The sequence below is a fragment of the Scyliorhinus torazame genome, chromosome 2, assembly GCF_047496885.1.
Source record: "Scyliorhinus torazame isolate Kashiwa2021f chromosome 2, sScyTor2.1, whole genome shotgun sequence".
NCBI classification, from domain to species: Eukaryota; Metazoa; Chordata; class Chondrichthyes; order Carcharhiniformes; family Scyliorhinidae; genus Scyliorhinus; species Scyliorhinus torazame.
The window spans coordinates 404,833,344-404,857,101 of record NC_092708.1 but is presented as its reverse complement, the minus strand read 5'-3'; the positions used below and the strand labels follow the sequence as shown (position 1 = coordinate 404,857,101).

General features: G+C 54.3%; 1 protein-coding gene across 1 annotated transcript in view; it reads left to right on the top strand.

The window, feature by feature from the left end:
- Positions 1-9,763, top strand: part of LOC140407727 (G patch domain-containing protein 2-like) — a 275,429-nt gene extending 265,666 nt beyond the window's left edge. Inside the window, exon 6 of the mRNA XM_072495023.1 lies at positions 8,427-9,763. Coding sequence (XP_072351124.1) covers positions 8,427-8,614 — 188 coding nt within the window. The 3' untranslated portion in view covers positions 8,615-9,763. The remainder of the gene's footprint in view (positions 1-8,426) is intronic.
- Positions 9,764-23,758: the final 13,995 nt, after the last annotated feature.

Genomic DNA, 23,758 nt, shown 5'->3' with positions numbered 1-23,758 from the left:
GTCTGATTGTCGGTTTGGGAATGTCTGATTCTCGGATTTGGGAATGTTTGATTATCCATTTGGGAATGTTTGATTCTCCGATTTGGGAATGTTTGATTCTCCGATTTGGGAATGTTTGATTCTCGGTTTGGGAATGTTTGATTCTTGGATTTGGGAATGTCTGATTCTCGGTTTGGGAATGTTTGATCCTCCGATTTGGGAATGTCTGATTCTCGGTTTGGGAATGTTTGATCCTCGGATTTGGGAATGTCTGATTCTCCGATTTGGGAATGATTGATTCTCGGTTTGGGAATGTTTGATTCTCGGATTTGGGAATGTTTGATTGTCGGATTTGGGAATGTCTGATCCTCGGATTTGGGAATGTCTGATCCTCGGATTTGGGAATGTTTGATTCTCGGATTTGGGAATGTCTGATTCTCCGATTTGGGAATGTCTGATTCTTGGATTTGGGAATGTTTGATTATCCATTTGGGAATGTTTGATTATCCATTTGGGAATGTTTGATTCTCGGATTTGGGAATGTTTGATTATCCATTTGGGAATGTTTGATTCTCCGATTTGGGAATGTTTGATTCTCCGATTTGGGAATGGCTGATTCTCGGATTTGGGAATGTTTGATTATCCATCTGGGAATGTTTGATTCTCGGATTTAGGAATGTTTGATTATCCATTTGGGAATGTTTGATTCTCGGATTTGGGAATGTTTGATTCTCCGATTTGGGAATGTTTGATTCTCCGATTTGGGAATGTCTGATTGTCGGTTTGGGAATGTCTGATTCTCGGATTTGGGAATGTCTGATTCTCCGATTTGGGAATGTCTGATTCTCCGATTTGGGAATGTCTGATTCTCGGTTTGGGAATGTTTGATTCTCGGATTTGGGAATGTTTGATTCTCCGATTTGGGAATGTCTGATTCTCCGATTTGGGAATGATTGATTCTCGGATTTGGGAATGATGCTCCGATTTGGGAATGTCTGATCCTCGGATTTGGGAATGTTTGATTATCCATTTGGGAATGTCTGATTCTCGGATTTGGGAATGTCTGATTCTCGGATTTGGGAATGTTTGATTATCCATTTGGGAATGTTTGATTCTCGGATTTGGGAATGTTTGATTCTCCGATTTGGGAATGTTTGATTCTCGGTTTGGGAATGTTTGATTCTTGGATTTGGGAATGTCTGATTCTCGGTTTGGGAATGTTTGATCCTCCGATTTGGGAATGTCTGATTCTCGGTTTGGGAATGTTTGATCCTCGGATTTGGGAATGTCTGATTCTCCGATTTGGGAATGATTGATTCTCGGATTTGGGAATGATTGATTCTCGGATTTGGGAATGTCTGATTGTCCATTTGGGAATGTTTGATTCTCGGATTTGGGAATGATTGATTCTCCGATTTGGGAATGATTGATTCTCGGATTTGGGAATGTCTGATTGTCGGTTTGGGAATGTCTGAATGAGAGACAGAGAGCGAGTGTGCGAGAGACAGAGAGCGAGTGTGCGAGAGACAGAGAGCGAGTGTGCGAGAGACAGAGAGCGAGTGTGCGAGAGACAGAGAGCGAGTGTGCGAGAGACAGAGAGCGAGCGTGCGAGAGACAGAGAGCGAGCGTGCGAGAGACAGAGGGCGAGTGTGTGAGAGACAGAGAGCGAGCGCGCGAGTGTCAGAGCGAGCGTGCGAGAGACAGAGAGCGAGCGTGCGAGAGACAGAGCGAGCGTGCGAGAGACAGAGAGCGAGCGTGCGAGAGACAGAGAGCGAGCGTGCGAGAGACAGAGCGAGCGTGCAAGAGACAGCGAGTGTGCGAGAGACAGCGAGTGTGCGAGAGACAGCGAGTGTGTGAGACAGAGAGCGAGTGTGCGAGAGACAGAGCGAGAGACAGAGAGCGGGCGTGCGAGAGCCAGAGAGCGGGCGTGCGAGAGCCAGAGAGCGGGCGTGCGAGAGCCAGAGAGCGGGCGTGCGAGAGCCAGAGAGCGAGCGTGCGAGAGTCTGAGAGCGAGCGAGAGACAGAGAGCGAGCGAGCGAGAGACAGAGAGCGAGCGAGCGAGAGACAGAGAGCGAGCGAGCGAGCGAGAGACAGAGAGCGAGCGAGAGACAGAGAGCGAGCGAGAGACAGAGAGCGGGCGCGCGAGAGACAGAGCGAGCGTGCGAGAGACAGAGCGAGCGTGCGAGAGACAGAGAGCGAGCGTGCGAGAGACAGAGAGCGAGCGTGCGAGAGACAGAGAGCGAGCGTGCGAGAGACAGAGCGAGCGCGCAAGAGACAGCGAGTGTGCGAGAGACAGCGAGTGTGCGAGAGACAGCGAGTGTGCGAGAGACAGCGAGTGTGTGAGACAGAGAGCGAGTGTGCGAGAGACAGAGCGAGAGACAGAGAGCGGGCGTGGGAGAGCCAGAGAGCGGGCGTGCGAGAGCCAGAGAGCGGGCGTGCGAGAGCCAGAGAGCGGGCGTGCGAGAGCCAGAGAGCGGGCGTGCGAGAGCCAGAGAGCGGGCGTGCGAGAGCCAGAGAGCGAGCGTGCGAGAGTCTGAGAGCGAGCGAGAGACAGAGAGCGAGCGAGCGAGAGACAGAGAGCGAGCGAGCGAGAGACAGAGAGCGAGCGAGCGAGAGTCTGAGAGCGAGCGAGAGACAGAGAGCGAGCGAGCGAGAGACAGAGAGCGAGCGTGCGAGAGTCTGAGAGCGAGCGAGAGACAGAGAGCGAGCGAGCGAGAGACAGAGAGCGAGCGAGCGAGAGACAGAGAGCGAGCGAGCGAGAGTCTGAGAGCGAGCGAGAGACAGAGAGCGAGCGAGCGAGAGACAGAGAGCGAGCGTGCGAGAGTCTGAGAGCGAGCGAGAGACAGAGAGCGAGCGAGCGAGAGACAGAGAGCGAGCGAGCGAGAGACAGAGAGCGAGCGAGCGAGCGAGAGACAGAGAGCGAGCGAGCGAGAGACAGAGAGCGAGCGAGCGAGAGACAGAGAGCAAGCGAGAGACAGAGAGCGAGCGAGCGAGAGCCAGAGAGCGGGCGTGCGAGAGCCAGAGAGCGGGCGTGCGAGAGCCAGAGAGCGGGCGTGCGAGAGTCTGAGAGCGAGCGAGCGAGAGACAGAGAGCGAGCGAGCGAGAGACAGAGAGAGAGCGAGCGAGCGAGAGACAGAGAGCGAGCGAGAGACAGAGAGCGAGCGAGAGACAGAGAGCGAGCGAGCGAGAGACAGAGAGCGAGCGAGAGAGAGACAGAGAGCGAGCGAGAGACAGAGAGCGAGCGAGCGAGAGACCGAGAGCGAGCGCGCGAGAGACCGAGAGCGAGCGCGCGAGAGACCGAGAGCGAGCGCGCGAGAGACCGAGAGCGAGCGCGCGAGAGACCGAGAGCGAGCGCGCGAGAGACCGAGAGCGAGCGCGCGAGAGACCGAGAGCGAGCGCGCGAGAGACCGAGAGCGAGCGCGCGAGAGACCGAGAGCGAGCGCGCGAGAGACCGAGAGCGAGCGCGCGAGAGACCGAGAGCGAGCGAGCGAGAGACAGAGAGCGGGCGCGCGAGAGCCAGGGAGCGGGCGCGCGAGAGCCAGGGAGCGAGCGTGCGAGAGACCGAGAGCGAGCGTGCGAGAGACCGAGCGCGAGCGTGCGAGAGACCGAGAGCGAGCGTGCGCGAGACAGAGAGCGAGCGTGCGAGAGACAGAGAGCGAGCGAGCGAGAGACAGAGAGCGGGCGCGCGAGAGCCAGGGAGCGGGCGCGCGAGAGCCAGGGAGCGAGCGTGCGAGAGACCGAGAGCGAGCGTGCGAGAGACCGAGCGCGAGCGTGCGAGAGACCGAGAGCGAGCGTGCGCGAGACAGAGAGCGAGCGAGCGAGAGACAGAGAGCGAGCGAGCGAGAGACAGAGAGCGGGCGCGCGAGAGCCAGGGAGCGGGCGCGCGAGAGCCAGGGAGCGAGCGTGCGAGAGACCGAGAGCGAGCGTGCGAGAGACCGAGCGCGAGCGTGCGAGAGACCGAGAGCGAGCGTGCGCGAGACAGAGAGCGAGCGTGCGAGAGACAGAGAGCGGGCGAGAGACAGAGAGCGGGCGAGCGAGAGCCAGAGAGCGGGCGTGCGAGAGCCAGAGAGCGAGCGTGCGAGAGACAGAGAGCGATTGGGCGAGAGACAGAGAGCGAGTGTGCGAGAGACAGAGACCCATAGCCCTGTATCAATCCCACTGCCCCGCTCTCTCCCCATAGCCCTGTATCAATCCCCAAACTAATCCCACGGCCCCACTCTCTCCCCATAGCCCTGTATCAATCCTAAACTAATCCCACTGCCCCACTCTCTCCCCATAGCCCTGTATCAATCCCAAACTAATCCCACTGCCCCGCTCTCTCCCCATAGTCCTGTATCAATCCCCAAACTAATCCCACGGCCCCACTCTCTCCCCATAGCCCTGTATCAATCCTAAACTAATCCCACTGCCCCACTCTCTCCCCATAGCCCTGTATCAATCCCAAACTAATCCCACTGCCCCGCTCTCTCCCCATAGCCCTGTATCAATCCTAAACTAATCCCACTGCCCCACTCTCTCCCCATAGCCCTGTATCAATCCCAAACTAATCCCACTGCCCCGCTCTCTCCCCATAGCCCTGTATCAATCCCACTGCCCCGCTCTCTCCCCATAGCCCTGTATCAATCCCACTGCCCCGCTCTCTCCCCATAGCCCTGTATCAATCCTAAACTAATCCCACTGCCCCACTCTCTCCCCATAGCCCTGTATCAATCCCAAACTAATCCCACTGCCCCGCTCTCTCCCCATAGCCCTGTATCAATCCCACTGCCCCGCTCTCTCCCCATAGCCCTGTATCAATCCCACTGCCCCGCTCTCTCCCCATAGCCCTGTATCAATCCCCAAACTAATCCCACTGCCCCGCTCTCTCCCCATAGCCCTGTATCAATCCCCAAACTAATCCCACAGCCCCGCTCTCTCCCCATAGACCTGTATCAATCCCCAAACTAATCCCACTGCCCCGCTCTCTCCCCATAGCCCTGTATCAATCCCCAAACTAATCCCACTGCCCCGCTCTCTCCCCATAGCCATGTATCAATCCCCAAACTAATCCCACTGCCCCGCTCTCTCCGCATCGCCTTGTATCAATCCCACTGCCTCGCTCTCTCCCCATAGCCCTGTATCAATCCCCAAACTAATCCCACTGCCCCGCTCTCTCCCCATAGCCCTGTATCAATCCCAAACTAATCCCACTGACCCGCTCTCTCCCCATAGCCCTGTATCAATCCTCAAACTAATCCCACTGCCTCGCTCTCTCCCCATAGCCCTGTATCAATCCCCAAACTAATCCCATTGTCCTGCTCTCTCCCCATAGCCCTGTATCAATCCCAAACTAATCCCACTGACCCGCTCTCTCCCCATAGCCCTGTATCAATCCTCAAACTAATCCCACTGCCACGCTCTCTCCCCATAGATCTGTATCAATCCCCAAACTTATCCCACTGTCCCGCTCTCTCCCCATAGCCCTATATCAATCCCACTGCCCCGCTCTCTCCCCATAGCCCTGTATCAATCACCAAACTAATCCCTCTGCCCCGCTCTCTCCCCATAGCCCTGTATCGATCCCAATCTAATCCCACTGCCCCGCTCTCCCCCCATAGTCCTGTATCAATCCCAAACTAATCCCACTGCCCCGCTCTCTCCCCATAGACCTGTATCAATCCCAAACTAATCCCACTGCCCCGCTCTCTCCCCATAGCCCTGTATCAATCCCCAAACTAATCCCACTGCCCTGCTCTCTCCCAATAGCCCTGTATCAATCCCCAAACTAATCCCACTGCCCCACTCTCTCCCCATAGCCCTGTATCAATCCCCAAACTAATCCCACTGCCCCGCTCTCTCCCCATCGCCTTGTATCAATCCCACTGCCTCGCTCTCTCCCCATAGCCCTGTATCAATCCCCAAACTAATCCCACTGCCCCGCTCTCTCCCCATAGCCCTGTATCAATCCCCAAACTAATCCCACTGCCCCGCTCTCTCCCCATAGCCCTGTATCAATCCCAAACTAATCCCACTGACCCGCTCTCTCCCCATAGCCCTGTATCAATCCTCAAACTAATCCCACTGCCCCGCTCTCTCCCCATAGCCCTGTATCAATCCCCAAACTATTCCCATTGTCCTGCTCTCTCCCCATAGCCCTGTATCAATCCCAAACTAATCCCACTGACCCGCTCTCTCCCCATAGCCCTGTATCAATCCTCAAACTAATCCCACTGCCACGCTCTCTCCCCATAGATCTGTATCAATCCCCAAACTTATCCCACTGTCCCGCTCTCTCCCCATAGCCCTATATCAATCCCACTGCCCCGCTCTCTCCCCATAGCCCTGTATCAATCACCAAACTAATCCCACTGCCCCGCTCTCTCCCCATAGCCCTGTATCAATCCCCAAACTAATCCCACTGACCCACTCTCTCCCCATAGTCCTGTATCAATCCCACTGCCCCGCTCTCTCCCCATAGCCCTATATCAATCCCACTGCCCCGCTCTCTCCCCATAGCCCTGTATCAATCACCAAACTAATCCCACTGCCCCGCTCTCTCCCCATAGCCCTGTATCGATCCCAATCTAATCCCACTGTCCCACTCTCTCCCCATAGCCCTGTATCAATCCCCAAACTAATCCCACTGCCCCGCTCTCTCCCCATAGCCCTGTATCAATCCCAAACTAATCCCATTGACCCGCTCTCTCCCCATAGACCTGTATCAATCCCAAACTAATCCCACTGCCCCGCTCTCTCCCCATAGCCCTGTATCAATCCCCAAACTAATCCCACTGCCCTGCTCTCTCCCCATAGCCCTGTATCAATCCCAAACTAATCCCACTGCCCCACTCTCTCTCCATAGCCCTGTATCAATCCCAAACTAATCCCACTGTCCCACTCTCTCCCCATAGCCCTGTATCAGTCCCCAAACTAATCCACTGCCCCGCTCTCTCCCCACAGCCCTGTATCAATCCCCAAACTAATCCCACTGCCCCGCTCTCTCCCCATAGCCCTGTATCAATCCCAATCTAATCCCACTGTCCCACTCTCTCCCCATAGCCCTGTATCAATCTCAAACTAATCCCACTGTCCCACTCTCTCCCCATAGCCCTGTATCAATCCCAAACTAACCCCACTGCCCCGCTCTCTCCCCATAGTCCTGTATCAATCCCAAACTAATCCCACTGCCCCGCTCTCTCCCCATAGTCCTGTATCAATCCCAAACTATTCCCACTGCCCCACTCTCTCCCCATAGCCCTGTATCAGTCCCCAAACTAATCCACTGCCCCGCTCTCTCCCCACAGCCCTGTATCAATCCCCAAACTAATCCCACTGCCCCGCTCTCTCCCCATAGTCCTGTATCAATCCCAAACTATTCCCACTGCCCCACTCTCTCCCCATAGCCCTGTATCAATCCCAAACTATTCCCACTGCCCCACTCTCTCCCCATAGACCTGTATCAATCCCAAACTAATCCCACTGCCCCGCTCTCTCCCCATAGCCCTGTATCAATCCCAAACTAATCCCACTGTCCCACTCTCTCCCCATAGACCTGTATCAATCCCCAAACTAATCCCACTGCCCCGCTCTCTCCCCATAGCCCTGTATCAATCCCAAACTAATCCCACTGTCCCACTCTCTCCCCATAGCCCTGTATCAATCCCAAACTATTCCCACTGCCCCGCTCTCTCCCCATAGACCTGTATCAATCCCAAACTAATCCCACTGCCCCACTCTCTCCCCATAGACCTGTATCAATCCCAAACTATTCCCACTGCCCCACTCTCTCCCCGTAGACCTGTATCTATCCCCAAACTTATCCCACTCTCCTAACCTTTTCTTTCTGAACTTTGGTCATTGTCCCTTGACTGAAAAGAACCTTTGAGCTTGGTCGCTGAGTGGAGTGATTGGACAAACCTTTTCTAGATTGTCGTAAAATCCCATCTGGGTCAGTAATGTCCTTCAGGGACAGAAATCTGCCGTCCTTTCCCGGTCTGGCCTACACGTGACTCCAGACCCACAGCAATGGTTTTCACCCTGAACTCCCCTCTGAAATGGCCGAGCGAGACACCAACCCATTGCACCAACCCATCACCACCTTCTCCGGGGCAGTGAATGGGCAGTGAATGGTGGTCTCGCTGTGATGCCACATTCCTTCAACAAATAGGGTGAGATACAGGCTGGGTGTTAGTGTGAAGTTTCCAGCTGGTGGATCGAGGACGTAAGATCCCGACCTCCCCAGCTCCCTCTTTGCCATCTGTGTGCAGATAATAAATGTCCGTAAGACTCCAGGTGTCCAGGCCACAGGTCCACACTCCGGAACAGTCTGCCAGTATCCCATTGGGAGCTTGGCTCCCCCTCTCGCCCAGTGCGCCTGGTGACTCCGGGCAGGGGGGGAATTACCCTCTGGTCCCTGGGGCAATGGTGCGGAGTAAACTAATCGATTAAAAATCTGTCTTTTCTTGTAGCTGCGTCCTGTCACCATGGAGACAGTGTAGGCCTGAGCCCAGAGGATGCTGGGAGCAGCAAGAGCTCGGCGAGCATGGACTGGGTGCAGGGGCGAACCCAAAGTGGACCGGGAGCAGAGAAAACGGGTTCCCTCGATCGGCTGGACCAGTTGATTCCACGCTCCCCATCAGGGGATGCCCGGCTATGACGAGGCCCTGGAATTGGGGACAGATGGACTGACTGACTGAACCACTCGTGGTTACCACCTCCGAGGAGCATCCGTACAAGACGAGGAGTAGAAGGGATCTCGTTAACAGATCAGCCACTGTGGAAAGGGACGGCCAAACGGCATTTCTGCGTCTTGCCCAGCCCCTGGCAGTGATGCCCAGGCACGCGCGCTCTGTGAGGGGGAGACTGACGGTGACGGCCTTGGGACACAACCTCACACATCAGCTTCAGACCAATGGCACCAACCCAACCCCTTCCTAACACAATGAGGGATGTTACTCTGAAGGGTGGGGGAAAGGAGGAGCCTTCGCAGGATGTCCAGCGTGTGGTGTGTGAACCCAGAGCACAGATTTGGAGAGGGCCCTGAATGGGTGGCCCCCTCTTCCCTCCCACACTCCCCTCCACAGGGGTGTGACCCCCCGGTAATTCACAATGTGTTTCATATAAACAGGACTGTAAGACCCAGAGTGCTATTGAAACTGAGTGTTCCTGAGTAACACTTGCTATGTTATATATAATATATATACAAAATTAGAGATTATATATCAAGATGATATATATCGAGATTTGTTTTAACATCACAGGAAATGACAACAAGCTGGAGATAGAGAGATATTGGTCTCCGTGCTGGATGCTGATTAGACAGAGAATCTATCACACCAGTGTTATACCCAATAGCACACAGTGTGTCATAATATATACAGTGTTATACTTAGTAACGCACAGTTTATTATATAATTGATAATGCCTTGTTCTTAATGCATTAACATTCCCAAGTTGTTCCTCATTGAAAGTGTGCTGTTAACAATCTCCCAGGGATTCCTCTCTAACCTGTTCTGTGTTTCTGTGATGTCGGTAATCTGTGCCCCAGTCCATAATTGTACCAATATTGTGTCTCTCTCTGACACGGTCCCTGTCCCACCTCATCTGACACACCTCCCTCTCCCTAATTACTCAAAATGCTTTCTGGGGAAGAAAGTCCACCTTTTTCTCCTCACGGCGGAATTTCTAACATCCCTGATAAGGTTTTAAACAAAAATTTTAAATGTGAATATTGGACAACCATATGATGAAATGTATCCATTGAATTGTCTTTTAATGCTTTCATTAAAAATTTTTTACTGCAAAACCTCAGTCTTTCCTTTGCCTTCCCACCTCACCGTGTGTGTCCCTGAAAAATGTTGCTTGATTAAAAAACAAAATGAGGTGAGAGTGAGATCAGTCGCTCTTCCACTCTCCTTAGTGTCTGCAATGCCCCACAGACTGGGGCTTGACACTCATCAACCCGAGAAATAAACCAGGAGCAGTCACCAAACCTGGTCAAAGAGGGAGGTTTTAACGTGTGTCTTAGAGCAGGCATAGAGGAAGGGGGTTAGGGAGGGAACTCAGAGTTTGGATTACAGGCAGCTGGAGGCACGACCACTCATGTTGGATGGACAGAAGTTGAGGATTCACAAGAGGCCAGAATTGGAGGAGTGCGGAGATGTTGCTGGGCTGGAGGGAGTTTACAAAGTCAGGGAGGGGGTGATGTCACGGAGAGATTTGAAAACCGGGATGCAAATTTTGAAATCTAGATGCTTGCAGACCACGAAGCAATATAAAGCAGCAAGCAGCAGAGGAATGGGGAAAGAGGTTGGTGTTAATCTGTCACAATGAGGTGCATGCTCTCGCAGCTGCCTCCAATTGGGGAAAGGTTGGGGTGTTATTCATAAGAACCGGTAGGGGGAAGGAAAGGGGATTGTGTACCCGTGTCCTCTGGGATTTGAGAGTAAATATCCAGGTCCCCCCTTTACTCTGAACAATTGGCACAAGTTTGGGATAGAGGCAGAAGAGATGTAGGTGAACTGAAATTCACAGAGGATGCAAGATGGGAGCCAGTGTGGGGAGCATTGGAGTTCTCATCTCATAATCTTTACTGTCACAAGTCGGCTTACATTAACACTGCAATGAAGTTACTGTGAAAAGCCCCTAGTTGCCACATTCCGGCGCCTGTTCGGGTCACAGAGGGAGAATTCAGAATGTCCGATTCACCCAACAGCACGTCTTTCGGGACTTGTGGGAGGAAACCGGAGCACCCGGAGGAAACCCACGCAGACACGTGGAGAAGGTGCAGACTCCGCGCAGACAGTGACCCAAGCCGGGAATCGAACCTGGGACCCTGGCGCTGTGAAGCCACAGTGCTGACCACTGCGCTGCCTGTACTGCTGGAGGGGAGGATGACGATTTCGGCAGCAGATAAGCTGAGACAGGGTAGAGTTTGAAATTGTTACTGAGATGGAAATAGGTGGTGTTGGCGGTTAGAAGCTCTTTCCAGGGGTAAATATGACACAGGTCGGGGTCAAGGGTGAGGGGACAGCTGGGGTCACGGTGCAGGGACAGGAAGAGAAGCCATGACAGGTTATTCACTGGCTGTGATTGGATAAGAGTGGGAGCCATCCCTCCCAGCTGGAGGACGGTGATGCGGTCAACGGCTGCGGACAGGTCCAGTGGGCTGGCCTACTCGCCCTCGCGGTCACACAGGCTGCCATTGGTGAGTTTACCGAGAGTCACTGGGGTTCAGAGTCGGGAGGAAAGCTGATTGGAGGAGTTCAGACATGGAGTTCTGGGAAAGACGGCAGGTTTTTGGAGGGAAAACGCATTCAGTGACGAGAGGAAAGAGAGGTTGGCGATGGGCAGTTTGCGAGGACGGTTCGTTCATGGGGGGCAGCGTTGGGGGTAACAGCAGCAGATTTGAATGAGAGAAGAGTTTATATCAGCTCAGTGGGAGGTCATCGGGGGCAAGCTGGGTGGTTAACTGTTCAGAGTAAAGGTGTAGCGAATGCAGGGTGCAGATCTGGGAAGATGAGCTCAGAGGGGGAATGTGGGCAGATTGAACAAGCTGGAGAAAGATGAGCTCGGGGCTCGGACGGGGATTCACAGACTTCCAGCAAATACAATGGATGTATTGAAGGGGAGGCAGGATAAGGACCATCTGATCCAGTTCCATGCATGAGGCTGAGGCCAGGCTCATTTGGACACCAATCACCCCGGAGGAGCTGGGGGGCGGATGTGCGGATTCTAAATCTATGGTTGTACTTTGCAATGTGTGGACAAAACAAAAGCTACGGCTGTTGTTTAATAAATACAGTTTTTCTCACCCACACCCCCCCCCCCCCCCCCCCAATTCCATTTTCAAAAATACAACTTTCAATTTTGATTTCTCAAGAAAAACGTCCTGGTACATCAAGAAACTGCGGAAAATCATTCCAGCAATCTGGATGAACACCTTCAGGAGAGGAGGGGTACCCCGTACCCCAGTGAGAGTCAGCACCTTCAGGAGAGGAGGGGTACCCTGTACCCCAGTGAGGGTCAGCACCTTCAGGAGAGGAGGGAGACCCTGTACCCCAGTGAGGGTCAGCACCTTCAGGAGAGGGGTACCCTGTACCCCAGTGAGAGTCAGCAGCTTCAGGAGAGGAGGGGTACCCCGTACCCCAGTGAGAGTCAGCACCTTCAGGAGAGGAGGGGTACCCCGTACCCCAGTGAGAGTCAGCACCTTCAGGAGAGGAGGGAGACCCTGTACCCCAGTGAGGGTCAGCACCTTCAGGAGAGGGGTACCCTGTACCCCAGTGAGAGTCAGCAGCTTCAGGAGAGGAGGGGGACCCCGTACCCCAGTGAGAGTCAGCACCTTCAGGAGAGGAGAGGACCCTGTACCCCAGTGAGAGTCAGCACCTTCAGGAGAGGAGGGAGACCCTGTACCCCAGTGAGGGTCAGCACCTTCAGGAGAGGAGGGAGACCCTGTACCCCAGTGAGGGTCAGCACCTTCAGGAGAGGAGGGACCCTGTACACCAGTGAGAGTCAGCACCTTCAGGAGAGGAGGGAGACCCTGTACCCCAGTGAGGGTCAGCACGTTCAGGAGAGGAGGGACCCTGTACACCAGTGAGAGTCAGCACCTTCAGGAGAGGAGAGGACCCTGTACCCCAGTGAGAGTCAGCACCTTCAGGAGAGGAGGGAGACCCTGTACCCCAGTGAGGGTCAGCACCTTCAGGAGAGGAGGGGAACCACACCCCAGTGGACTGGCCATGCTAAACAGGGCAGCACGGTAGCATTGTGGTTAGCGCAATTGCTTCACAGTCCCAGGTTCGATTCCCCGCTGGGTTACTGTCTGTGCAGAGTGTGCACGTCCTCCCCGTGTCTGCGTGGGTTTCCTCCGGGTGCTCCGGATTCCTCCCACAGTCCAAAGATGTGCAGGTTAGGTGGATTGGCCATGATAAAGTGCCCTTAGTGTCCAAAATTGCCCTTAGTGTTGGGTCGGGTTACTGGGTTATGGGGATAGGGTGGAGGTGTTGACCTTGGGTAGGGTGCTCTTTCCAAGAGCCGGTGCAGACTCGATGGGCCGAATGGCCTCCTTCTGCACTGTAAATTCTATGATAATCTATGATAATTGCCCTTTAGTGTCCAAAAGGTTAGGTGGGGTGGTGGTGTGGATTTAAGTCGCGTGCTCTTTCCAAGGGCTGGTACCGGGTGGATGGGTCGAATGGGCTCCTTTTGCGCTGTAAATTCTATGATTCTAAATAAATACTTTGGCTGCAAGAGAAGGCCAGAGGCTGGGAATTTGATGGTGAGTAACGCATCCCCTGACTCCCCAAAGCCTCTCCACTATCTGCGTGGAAAACCCTCCACTTGCCTGGATGAGTGCAGCTCCAACAACACTCAAGAAGCTTGACACCATCCAGGACAAAGCAGCCCCGCTTGATTGTCACCCCGTCCACCACCTTCTCTCCCTCCACCACCGAGTTAGACGTGTGCTCCATCTACAAGATGCACTGCAGGAACTCACCAAGGTTTCTTCGACAGCGCCTTCCAAACCCACGCCCACCACCATCTCGAAGGACAAGAGCAGCAGATACCTGGGAACCCCACCACCTGGAGGTTCCCCTCCGAGTCACTCACCACCCTGACTGGGAAATATATCGGCCGTTCCTTCACTGTCACTGGGTCACAATTCTGGAGTTTCCTCACTAACAGCACAGTGGGTGTACCTACAGCACGTGGACAGTAGTTCAAGCAGGCAGCTCCCCACCACCTTTGCAAGGGCAAGTGGAACTGGGTAATAAATTCTGGTGGAGCCAGCGATGCACATCTCATAAGTGGAGGAAACGTTGATGTGTGTGTGTGGAGGGTAACTGAGTTCACAATTCAGACTTCTGACCATTCATCAGAACCCCTTCTATTTCAGATTTACAGCATCTGTGCTATTTCGCTTTTGCATTAAGGCACATTGTGAGTTGTGTAGAACAATGTCCTTGTATTCAGAGAGTTAATATTCTCTGAATAATTCTCACACAAACCACTTCATGAGGGATTAAGGCTGAGTGACTAATTGTCCTGGCTGCTGAGCTGTGCACAGACCTAACAAATCGCATCATTTATTGTCGAAAATGCATCAGTGCTTCGGAGCGATGAGAGACTCAATCGCAGGTTGGCTGCGGAGTGTGAGTGAAAGGCTTGTCATGTTTAGCAGAGAGATGTACAGTCACTAGCAGAGATACAAGGCCATTGCACTGCCTACCATCACTCATTCCCAGGCCACTATACTCCCAACACACACACTCTTAAAGCGAGATTGGATTTGATGGAAAAACATTGTTAACCTTTACAACGTGGGTCAGGCCTTCAGAATAAATTAGTTCTGAAGCAGAAAGAAGACATCTACCCAGGTGACAAACCCTGGTTCTGACTCTCACTGGGGGAAAGCCCCCCTCCTCTCCTGAAGGTGCTGACTCTCACTGGGGTACGGGGTCCCCCTCCTCTCCTGAAGGTGCTGACTCTCACTGGGGTACAGGGTCCCCCTCCTCTCCTGAAGGTGCTGACTCTCACTGGGGTACAGGGTCTCCCTCCTATCCTGAAGGTGCTGACTCTCACTGTGGTACAGACTCCCCCTCCTCTCCTGAAGGTGCTGACTCTCACTGTGGTACAGACTCCCCCTCCTCTCCTGAAGGTGTTGACTCTCACTGGGGTACAGGGTCTCCCTCCTATCCTGAAGGTGCTGACTCTCACTGGGGTACAGGGTCCCCCTCCTCTCCTGAAGGTGCCTGACTCTCACTGGGGTACAGGGTCCCCCTCCTCTCCTGAAGGTGCTGACTCTCACTGGGATACAGGGTCCCTCCTCTCCTGAAGGTGCTGACTCTCACTGGGGTACAGGGTCCCCGCCTCTCCTGAAGATGCTGACCCTCACTGGGGTACAGACTCCCCCTCCTCTCCTGAAAGTGCTGACACTCACTGGGGTACAGGGTCTCCCTCCTATCCTGAAGGTGCTGACTCTCACTGGGGTACAGTCCCCCTCCTCTCCTGAAGGTGCTGACTCTCACTGGGGTACAGGGTCCCCCTCCTCTCCTGAAGGTGCTGACTCTCACTGGGGTACGGGGTACCCCTCCTCTCCTGAAGCTGCTGACTCTCACTGGGGTACAGGGTCCCTCCTCTCCTGAAGGTGCTGACTCTCACTGGGGTACAGGGTCCCCGCCTCTCCTGAAGATGCTGACCCTCACTGGGGTACAGACTCCCCCTCCTCTCCTGAAAGTGCAGACACTCACTGGGGTACGGGGTCCCCCTCCTCTCCTGAAGGTGCTGACTCTCACTGGGGTACAGGGTCTCCCTCCTATCCTGAAGGTGCCTGACTCTCACTGGGGTACAGGGTCCCCCTCCTCTCCTGAAGGTGCTGACTCTCACTGGGATACAGGGTCCCTCCTCTCCTGAAGGTGCTGACTCTCACTGGGGTACAGGGTCCCCCTCCTCTCCTGAAGGTGCCTGACTCTCACTGGGGTACAGGGTCCCCCTCCTCTCCTGAAGGTGCTGACTCTCACTGGGATACAGGGTCCCTCCTCTCCTGAAGGTGCTGACTCTCACTGGGGTACAGGGTCCCCGCCTCTCCTGAAGATGCTGACCCTCACTGGGGTACAGACTCCCCCTCCTCTCCTGAAAGTGCTGACACTCACTGGGGTACAGGGTCTCCCTCCTATCCTGAAGGTGCTGACTCTCACTGGGGTACAGTCCCCCTCCTCTCCTGAAGGTGCTGACTCTCACTGGGGTACAGGGTCTCCCTCCGCTCCTGAAGGTGCTGACTCTCACTGGGGTACGGGGCCCCCTCCTCTCCTGAAGGTGCTGACTCTCACTGTGGTACAGGGTCTCCCTCCTATCCTGAAGGTGCTGACTCTCACTGGGGTACAGTCCCCCTCCTCTCCTGAAGGTGCTGACTCTCACTGGGGTACAGGGTCTCCCTCCTCTCCTGAAGGTGCTGACTCTCACTGGGGTCCAGGGTCCCCCTCCTCTCCTGAAGGTGCTGACTCTGGGGTACAGGGTACCCCCCCCCCTCTCCTGAAAGTGCTGACTCTCACTGGGATACAGGATCCCCTCCTCTCCTGAAGGTGCTGACTCTCACTGGGGTACAGGGTCCCCTCCTCTCCTGAAGGTGCTGACTCTCACTGGGGTACAGGGTCCCCCTCCTCTCCTGAAGGTGCTGACTCTTACTGGGGTACAGGGTCCCCCTCCTCTCCTCAAGGTGCTGACTCTCAGTGGGGTCCATCCCAGCTGTCTCTAAGACAAGCTCATTGTGTATCTGATGACCTGTGAGGTTGACACTGTAATCAATCCTGGCAAATTTGTAGTAAGGAATCTGTTGGCTGAGACTTGCGTTGAAGAAATGTCTGTTGAGAATTGCCACACAGGCCAGCCAATAGTGGCCAGTTTTCAGATTGAGCCTCAGTCGCCTCTTGCTGACCACACCGAGCAGGAAAAGCCCAGGATGCATTGCTGAGTGAAGTGAAATTCAGGGTCAGGAAGAGGGGGAAGGTGACTCAGATCCTGCAGCTCCAGTCGAAGTTGTTCTCAAACCCAGGGTGGGGGGGAAGTTGTGGACCAGGAAGCAGAGTTCAGGGAAAGCCTGAGCTGGGGACCGATTTCTGGGATCAAGGAGTTATCTTCCGAGGAAACGTTGAACAGATTGGGCCCATTGGAGTTTCGAAGAATGAGTGGTGATCGTATTGATACAGATCAGGAGGAGGAGGATTGATGTCGATGCAGCAACCCTTCGTTGTGAAGTCTACAACAGGCAGCACAATTTCAATCTCCCGTTTCAGACTGGGATGAGGAGGAATCTTTTCCCTGGGGGGAGGGGGGGGTTGTTTGCCTTTCGAATTCTCTCCCCAGAGAGCAGAGGAGGCAGGATCATAAATATACTCAAGGCAGAGTGCGGTCCCCTCAATAACGACGCTTAGAGTATAAACGGTAAAGAAGGCTTTAATAAACTAAGAACTAGACTGGTGCTGAGACGTGTGCTAACTACTGCACTGCCCACATGACGGCCCCTTATATACGGCTCCCAGATGTGCGGAGCCAGAGGCGGAGTTCCCCAGGGTTCCAAGCCCGGTCTTAAAGGGGACATCACCTTACATGATGACAAGGGTAGTGTTACAGTAACCATTCATCACATTCAGCCCCTGTTGAAAAAAAGAGTCCGGCGGGGGTGAAGTGCCATCATAAGTCCATCCGTCTCGGCGGCCGGATCGTCCTCATCGACCTCCTCAGTTCGGGCGGTGGTGCGGCGGGCACGGACGTCCTGGTTGAGGGTACGTCCGGGAGCACAGCAGTCGGAGCTTCAGTCCGGGTCGGGGCAGGGGAATAGGGCGCAGGGAGAATAGGCGGGGCCGGGGGTAGCGGTGCTGGCACCGGGGGGCTGTGTAAAGGGGGGGCGCTAGGGGGCGCACACGGTAGGTGCTCACGAACGGGGGGTGGGGCCGGTAGGGGGTGTGTTGTAGGGGGCGACGGGTCCTGCAGGGGAGCGGCGCGGGAAGGGGCGTCTGTGGTGGAGGATCCAGCGGGCGCCAGATCCCGGAGGGAAACCGTATCTTGCCTGCCGTCGGAGTACTCCACGTAGGCGTAACTGGGGTTGGTGTGGAGTAATCGGACCTCTTCAACCATGGGGTCCGTTTTATGGCTCCTCGCGTGCCTCCGGAGAAGAACAGGTCCCGGAGCCATCAGCCAAGGTGGAAGCGAGACCCCGGAGGTAGACTTCCTGGGGAAGAGAAACAATCGGTCGTGAGGGGTCTAATTTGTGGCCGTGCAGAGGAGTGACCTAATGGAGTGTAGGGCATCGGGTAGGACCTCCTGCCAGCGGGTGGTTGGGAGATTTCTCGACCGCAGGGCCAGAAGGACAGCCTTCCACACGGTCGCGTTCTCCCTCTCCACCTGCCCGTTTCCCCGTGGGTTATAACTGGTCGGTCTGCTCAAGGCGATGCCTTTGCTGAGCAGATACTGACGCAGTTCATCGCTCATGAACGATGTACCCCGGTCGCTGTGGATATAAGCAGGGAAACCGAACAGGGTGAAGATGCTGTGCAGTGCCTTAATCACCGTGGCTGAGGTCATGTCGGTGCAGGGAATGGTGAATGGGAAACGGGAGAGCTCATCGATCACGGTGAGGAAATAGGCATAACGGTTGGTGGACGGGAGGGGCCCCTTGAAGTCCACGGTCAGTCGCTCAAAGGGGCCCGAGGCCTTCACGAGCCGAACCTTGTCTGGCCGATAGAAGTGCGGTTTGCACTCCGCACAGACCTGGCAGGCCCTGACCATGGCCTTGACCTCCTTGGTTGAGTAAGGTAGGTTGCGGGACTTGATGAAATGGACGAGCCGGGTAACCCCCGGGTGGCAGAGGTCATTGTGGATGGCTTGCAGGCGGTCCTCCTGCGCGTTGGTGCATGTGCCGCGGGACAGGGCATCTGGGGGCTCGTTGAGCTCCCCTGGACGATACTTGATATCGTACATGTAGGTGGAGAGTTCGATCCTCCACCTCAAAATTTTATCGTTTTTTATTTTGCCCCGTTGCGTGTTATCGAACATATAGGCGACCGACCATTGGTCGGTGACGAGGGTAAACCTCCTGCCGGCGAGGTAGTGTCTCCAGCACCGCACAGCCTCCACAATGGCTTGTGCCTCCTTTTCGACTGCAGAGTGTCGAATCTCGGAGGCGGTGAGGGTTCGGGAGAAGAACGCTACTGGTCTGCCTCCTTGATTGAGGGTAGCAGCCAGGGCGATGTCTGATGCATCGCTCTCTACTTGGACGGGGATAGTTTCGTCCACCGCGCGCATGGCGGCCTTGATGATATCGGCCTTGATGCGGTTGAAAGCCAATCGAGCCTCAGCCGAGGGGGGAAATATGTTGGTCTTTAGGAGTGGGCGGGCTTTGTCCCCATACTTGGGGACCCACTGGGCGTAATAGGAGAAAAGCCCCAAGCACCGTTTGAGGGCCTTGAGGCTGCGGGGGAGGGGATGTTCCTTAAGGGGGCGCATGCGGTCGGGGTCGGGTCCTAGGACCCCGTCTTCCACGACATAGCTGTATTTTTCCTCATTATAGGCCAGGTTAAGGACTCGGGCGGTCTGGAGGAACTTTTCGAGGTTTGCGTCATGGTCCTGCTGATCATGGCCGCAGATGGTGACATTGTCCAAGTACGGGTATGTAGCCCGCAAACTGTACTGGTCCACCATTTGGTCCATCGCCCTTTGAAAGACGGAGACCCCATTTGTGACGCCGAAGGGGACCCTGAGGAAGTGGAAGAGCCGGCCGGCTGCTTCGAAGGCAGTATAGGGGCGGTCTTTTGGTCGGATGGGGAGCTGGTGGTAGGCAGATTTGAGGTCGACCGTGGAAAAGACTCGGTATTGGGCGATCCGATTTACCATTTCCGCGATGCGAGGAAGGGGGTACGCATCAAGCTGCGTGAATCGGTTTATGGTCTGGCTATAATCCACGACCATCCGTTTCTTCTCCCCGGACCGGACTACCACCACTTGCGCTCTCCAAGGGCTGTTGCTAGCCTCGATGACCCCCTCTCCCAGTAAACGCTGGACCTCTGACTTGATAAAAGCCATATCTTGGGCACTGTAGCGCCGGCTCCTGGTGGCGACGGGCTTACAGTCGGGAGTGAGGTTCGCGAATAGCGAGGGGGGTGCGACTTTCAGTGTCGCAAGGCAGCACACCGTGAGGGGGGGGGCAAGGGTCCGCCGAACTTCAGTGTCAGGCTTCGGTGGCTGCACTGGAAATCCAGTCCGAGCAGCAGGGGGGCACAGAGGTGAGGAAGGATATAAAATTTGAAACGGGTGTATTTGGCGCCCTGGATTGAGAGATTCGCAATACAATACCCCGTGATTTGTACCGAGTGGGACCCGGATGCTAGGGCTATGGTTTGGGATGTGGGATGGGTGCGTAGGGAGCAGCGCCTTACCGTTTCAGGGTGGATAAAGCTCTCCGTACTCCCGGAGTCGAAGAGGCATGCAGTGTCCCGCCCGTTGACCTGGACCTGCATCATAGAGTTCTGCAGGTGTTTTGGCCGAGTTTGGTCGAGGGTGATCGCTCCCACTCGCGGGTAGTCGGAGTCCTCAGCCGAGTCGGACTCGTAAAATGGCCGCCGCCGTCGGCTGCACGTGTCGGGTCGAGAAGATGGCCGCCGACCAGATGGCCGCTCCCATGATTCGCACGAGGCTGATGACGCGTCAGAAGAGGGCGTGTTGGGTCGGTGCGCAGCCGCATTGCGAGGCCTGCGGGCCTGAGAGCCTGATTTTCGGGTCGGCTGTTCTTTGTTCTTCTGGCCCCTGGGTCTGGCCAGGCAGACCCTCGCAAAATGGCCCTTCTTCCTGCAGTCGTTGCAGATCGCGGAACGGGCTGGGCAGCGTGGGCGTGGGTGCTGGCCCTGCCCGCAGAAGTAGCACGATTCCCCCAAACGTTGCCGGCAGGTAGAGAGCATATGCCTGCCGTGCACCTCGTTGATAGACTTGACGAACCGCTTGCAGAGTAGCTCGACCGCCTCTTCATAAGTCGTCGCCTTTTCGAGCGTGGCGGAGATTCTGTGACTCACCCGGGCGTGGAGTAGACGCAGCTTGCGTGGCCCCAGGATGGGAGTCTCTGAGGAGTCCAGGTAGGCCTCGAAGCATCGGAGCCAGTATTTAAAATTTTATTTTGCCTCCGGTGTCCGTGCTTCCAGGTTGAGTTTCTCTGGTTTTAGGCCTGCGTCCATCCTGATGTAGTTTAGTTTATTAAATTGTGGTACCCTCAATAACGACGCTTCGAGTGTAAACGGTAAAGAAGGCTTTAATAAACTAGAGCCGAGACGTGTGCTAACAGCTATGCCGCCCACAAGGCAGCCCCTTATATGCGGCTCCCAGATGGGCGGAGCCGGAGCCGGAGTCCCCCAGGGTTCCAAGCCCGGTCTTAAAGGGACATCACCTTACATGATGACAAGGGTACAGTGTTTCAGTAACCGTTCATCACACAGAGTGACGGAAGGGTTTTGATAATAAAGGGCGTCAAGGGTTATGGGGCCAGGCATGACGGCCACAATTAGATCAATGACATTGTTATTGATTGGCAGAACAGGTCTCAGGGCTGAATTACCTGCTCCTAACTCCTATGATCTTATGAACTCTCTGACTCGAGTCTAAGACCCAGAGTTTTTGAGGGCAGTGTGACTTCACTCATGCACGAGGTGAGACTTCACTCATGCCCCCTTTTAGGCAGGAAGGGGCATGAGGTCCTGCAGCAGGAGTTCAGGGAGCTAGGCAGAAAGTTAAAAGACAGGACCTCGAGGGTTGTAATCTCGGGATTACTCCCTGTGCCACGTGCCAGTGAGGCTAGAAATAGGAAGATAGAGCAGCTAAACACGTGGCTAAACAGCTGGTGTAGGAGGGAGGGTTTCTGTTATCTGGACCACTGGGAGCTCTTCCGGGGCAGGTGTGACCTGTATAAGATGGACGGGTTGCATCTAAACCGGAGAGGCATAAATATCCTGGCCGCGAGGTTTGCTAGTGTCACACGGGAGGGTTTAAACTAGTATGGCAGGGGGATGGGCACGGGAGCAATAGGTCAGAAGGTGAGAGCATTGAGGGAGAACTAGGGAATAGGGACAGTGTGGCTCTGAGGCAGAGCAGACGGGGAGAAGTTGCTGAACACAGCGGGTCTGGTGGCCTGAAGTAAATATGTTTTAATGCAAGGAGCATTACGGGTAAGGCAGATGAACTTAGAGCTTGGATTACTACTTGGAACTATGATGTTGTTGCCATTACAGAGACCTGGTTGAGGGAAGGGCAGGATTGGCAGCTAAACGTTCCAGGATTTAGATGTTTCAGGCGGGATAGAGGGGGATGTAAAAGGGGAGGCGGAGTTGCGCTACTTGTTCAGGAGAGTATCACAGCTATACAGCGAGAGGACACTTCAGAGGGCAGTGAGGCTATATGGGTAGAGATCAGGAATAAGAAGGGCGCAGTCACAATGTTGGGGGTATACTACAGGCCTCCCAACAGCCAGCGGGAGATAGAGGAGCAGATAGGTAGACAGATTTTGGAAAAGAGTAAAAACAACAGGGTTGTGGTGATGGGAGACTTCAACTTCCCCAATATTGACTGGGACTCACTTAGTGCCAGGGGCTTAGACGGGGCAGAGTTTGTAAGGAGCATCCAGGAGGGCTTCTTAAAACAATATGTAAACAGTCCAACTAGGGAAGGGGCGGTACTGGACCTGGTATTGGGGAATGAGCCCGGCCAGGTGGTAGATGTTTCAGTAGGGGAGCATTTTGGTAACAGTGACCACAATTCAGTAAGTTTTAAAGTACTGGTGGACAAGGATAAGAGTGGTCCGAGGATGAATGTGCTAAATTGGGGGAAGGCTAATTATAACAATATTGGCGGGAACTGAAGAACATAGATTGGGGGCGGATGTTTGAGGGCAAATCAACATCTGACATGTGGGAGGCTTTCAAGTGTCAGTTGAAAGGAATACAGGACAGGCATGTTCCTGTGAGGAAGAAAGATAAATACGGCAATTTTCGGGAACCTTGGATGACGAGTGATATTGTAGGCCTCGTCAAAAAGAAAAAGGAGGCATTTGTCAGGGCTAAAAGGCTGGGAACAGACGAAGCCTGTGTGGCATATAAGGAAAGTAGGAAGGAACTTAAGCAAGGAGTCAGGAGGGCTAGAAGGGGTCATGAAAAGTCATTGGCAAATAGGGTTAAGGAAAATCCCAAGGCTTTTTACACTTACATAAAAAGCAAGAGGGTAGCCAGGGAAAGGGTTGGCCCACTGAAGGATAGGCAAGGGAATCTATGTGTGGAGCCAGAGGAAATGGGCGAGGTACTAAATGAATACTTTGCATCAGTATTCACCAAAGAGAAGGAATTGGTAGATGTTGAGTCTGGAGAAGGGGGTGTAGATAGCCTGGGTCACATTGTGATCCAAAAAGACGAGGTGTTGGGTGTCTTAGAAAATATTAAGGTAGATAAGTCCCCAGGGCCGGATGGGATCTACCCCAGAATACTGAAGGAGGCTGGAGAGGAAATTGCTGAGGCCTTGACAGAAATCTTTGGATCCTCGCTGTCTTCAGGGGATGTCCCGGAGGACTGGAGAATAGCCAATGTTGTTCCTCTGTTTAAGAAGGGTGGCAGGGATAATCCCGGGAACTACAGGCCGGTGAGCCTTACTTCAGTGGTAGGGAAATTACTGGAGAGAATTCTTCGAGACAGGATCTACTCCCATTTGGAAGCAAATGGACGGATTAGTGAGAGGCAGCACGGTTTTGTGAAGCGGAGGTCGTGTCTCACTAACTTGATAGAGTTTTTCGAGGAGGTCACTAAGATGATTGATGCAGGTCGGGCAGTAGATGTTGTCTATATGGACTTCAGTAAGGCCTTTGACAAGGTCCCTCATGGTAGACTAGTACAAAAGGTGAAGTCACACGGGATCAGGGGTGAACTGGCAAGGTGGATACAGAACTGGCTAGGCCATAGAAGGCAGAGGGTAGCAATGGAGGGATGCTTTTCTAATTGGAGGGCTGTGACCAGTGGTGTTCCACAGGGATCAGTGCTGGGACCTTTGCTCTTTGTAGTCTATATAAATGATTTGGAGGAAAATGTAACTGGTCTGATTAGTAAGTTTGCAGACGACACAAAGGTTGGTGGAATTGCGGATAGCGATGAGGACTGTCTGAGGATACAGCAGGATTTAGATTGTCTGGAGACTTGGGCGGAGAGATGGCAGATGGAGTTTAACCTGGACAAATGTGAGGTAATGCATTTTGGAAGGGCTAATGCAGGTAGGGAATATACAGTGAATG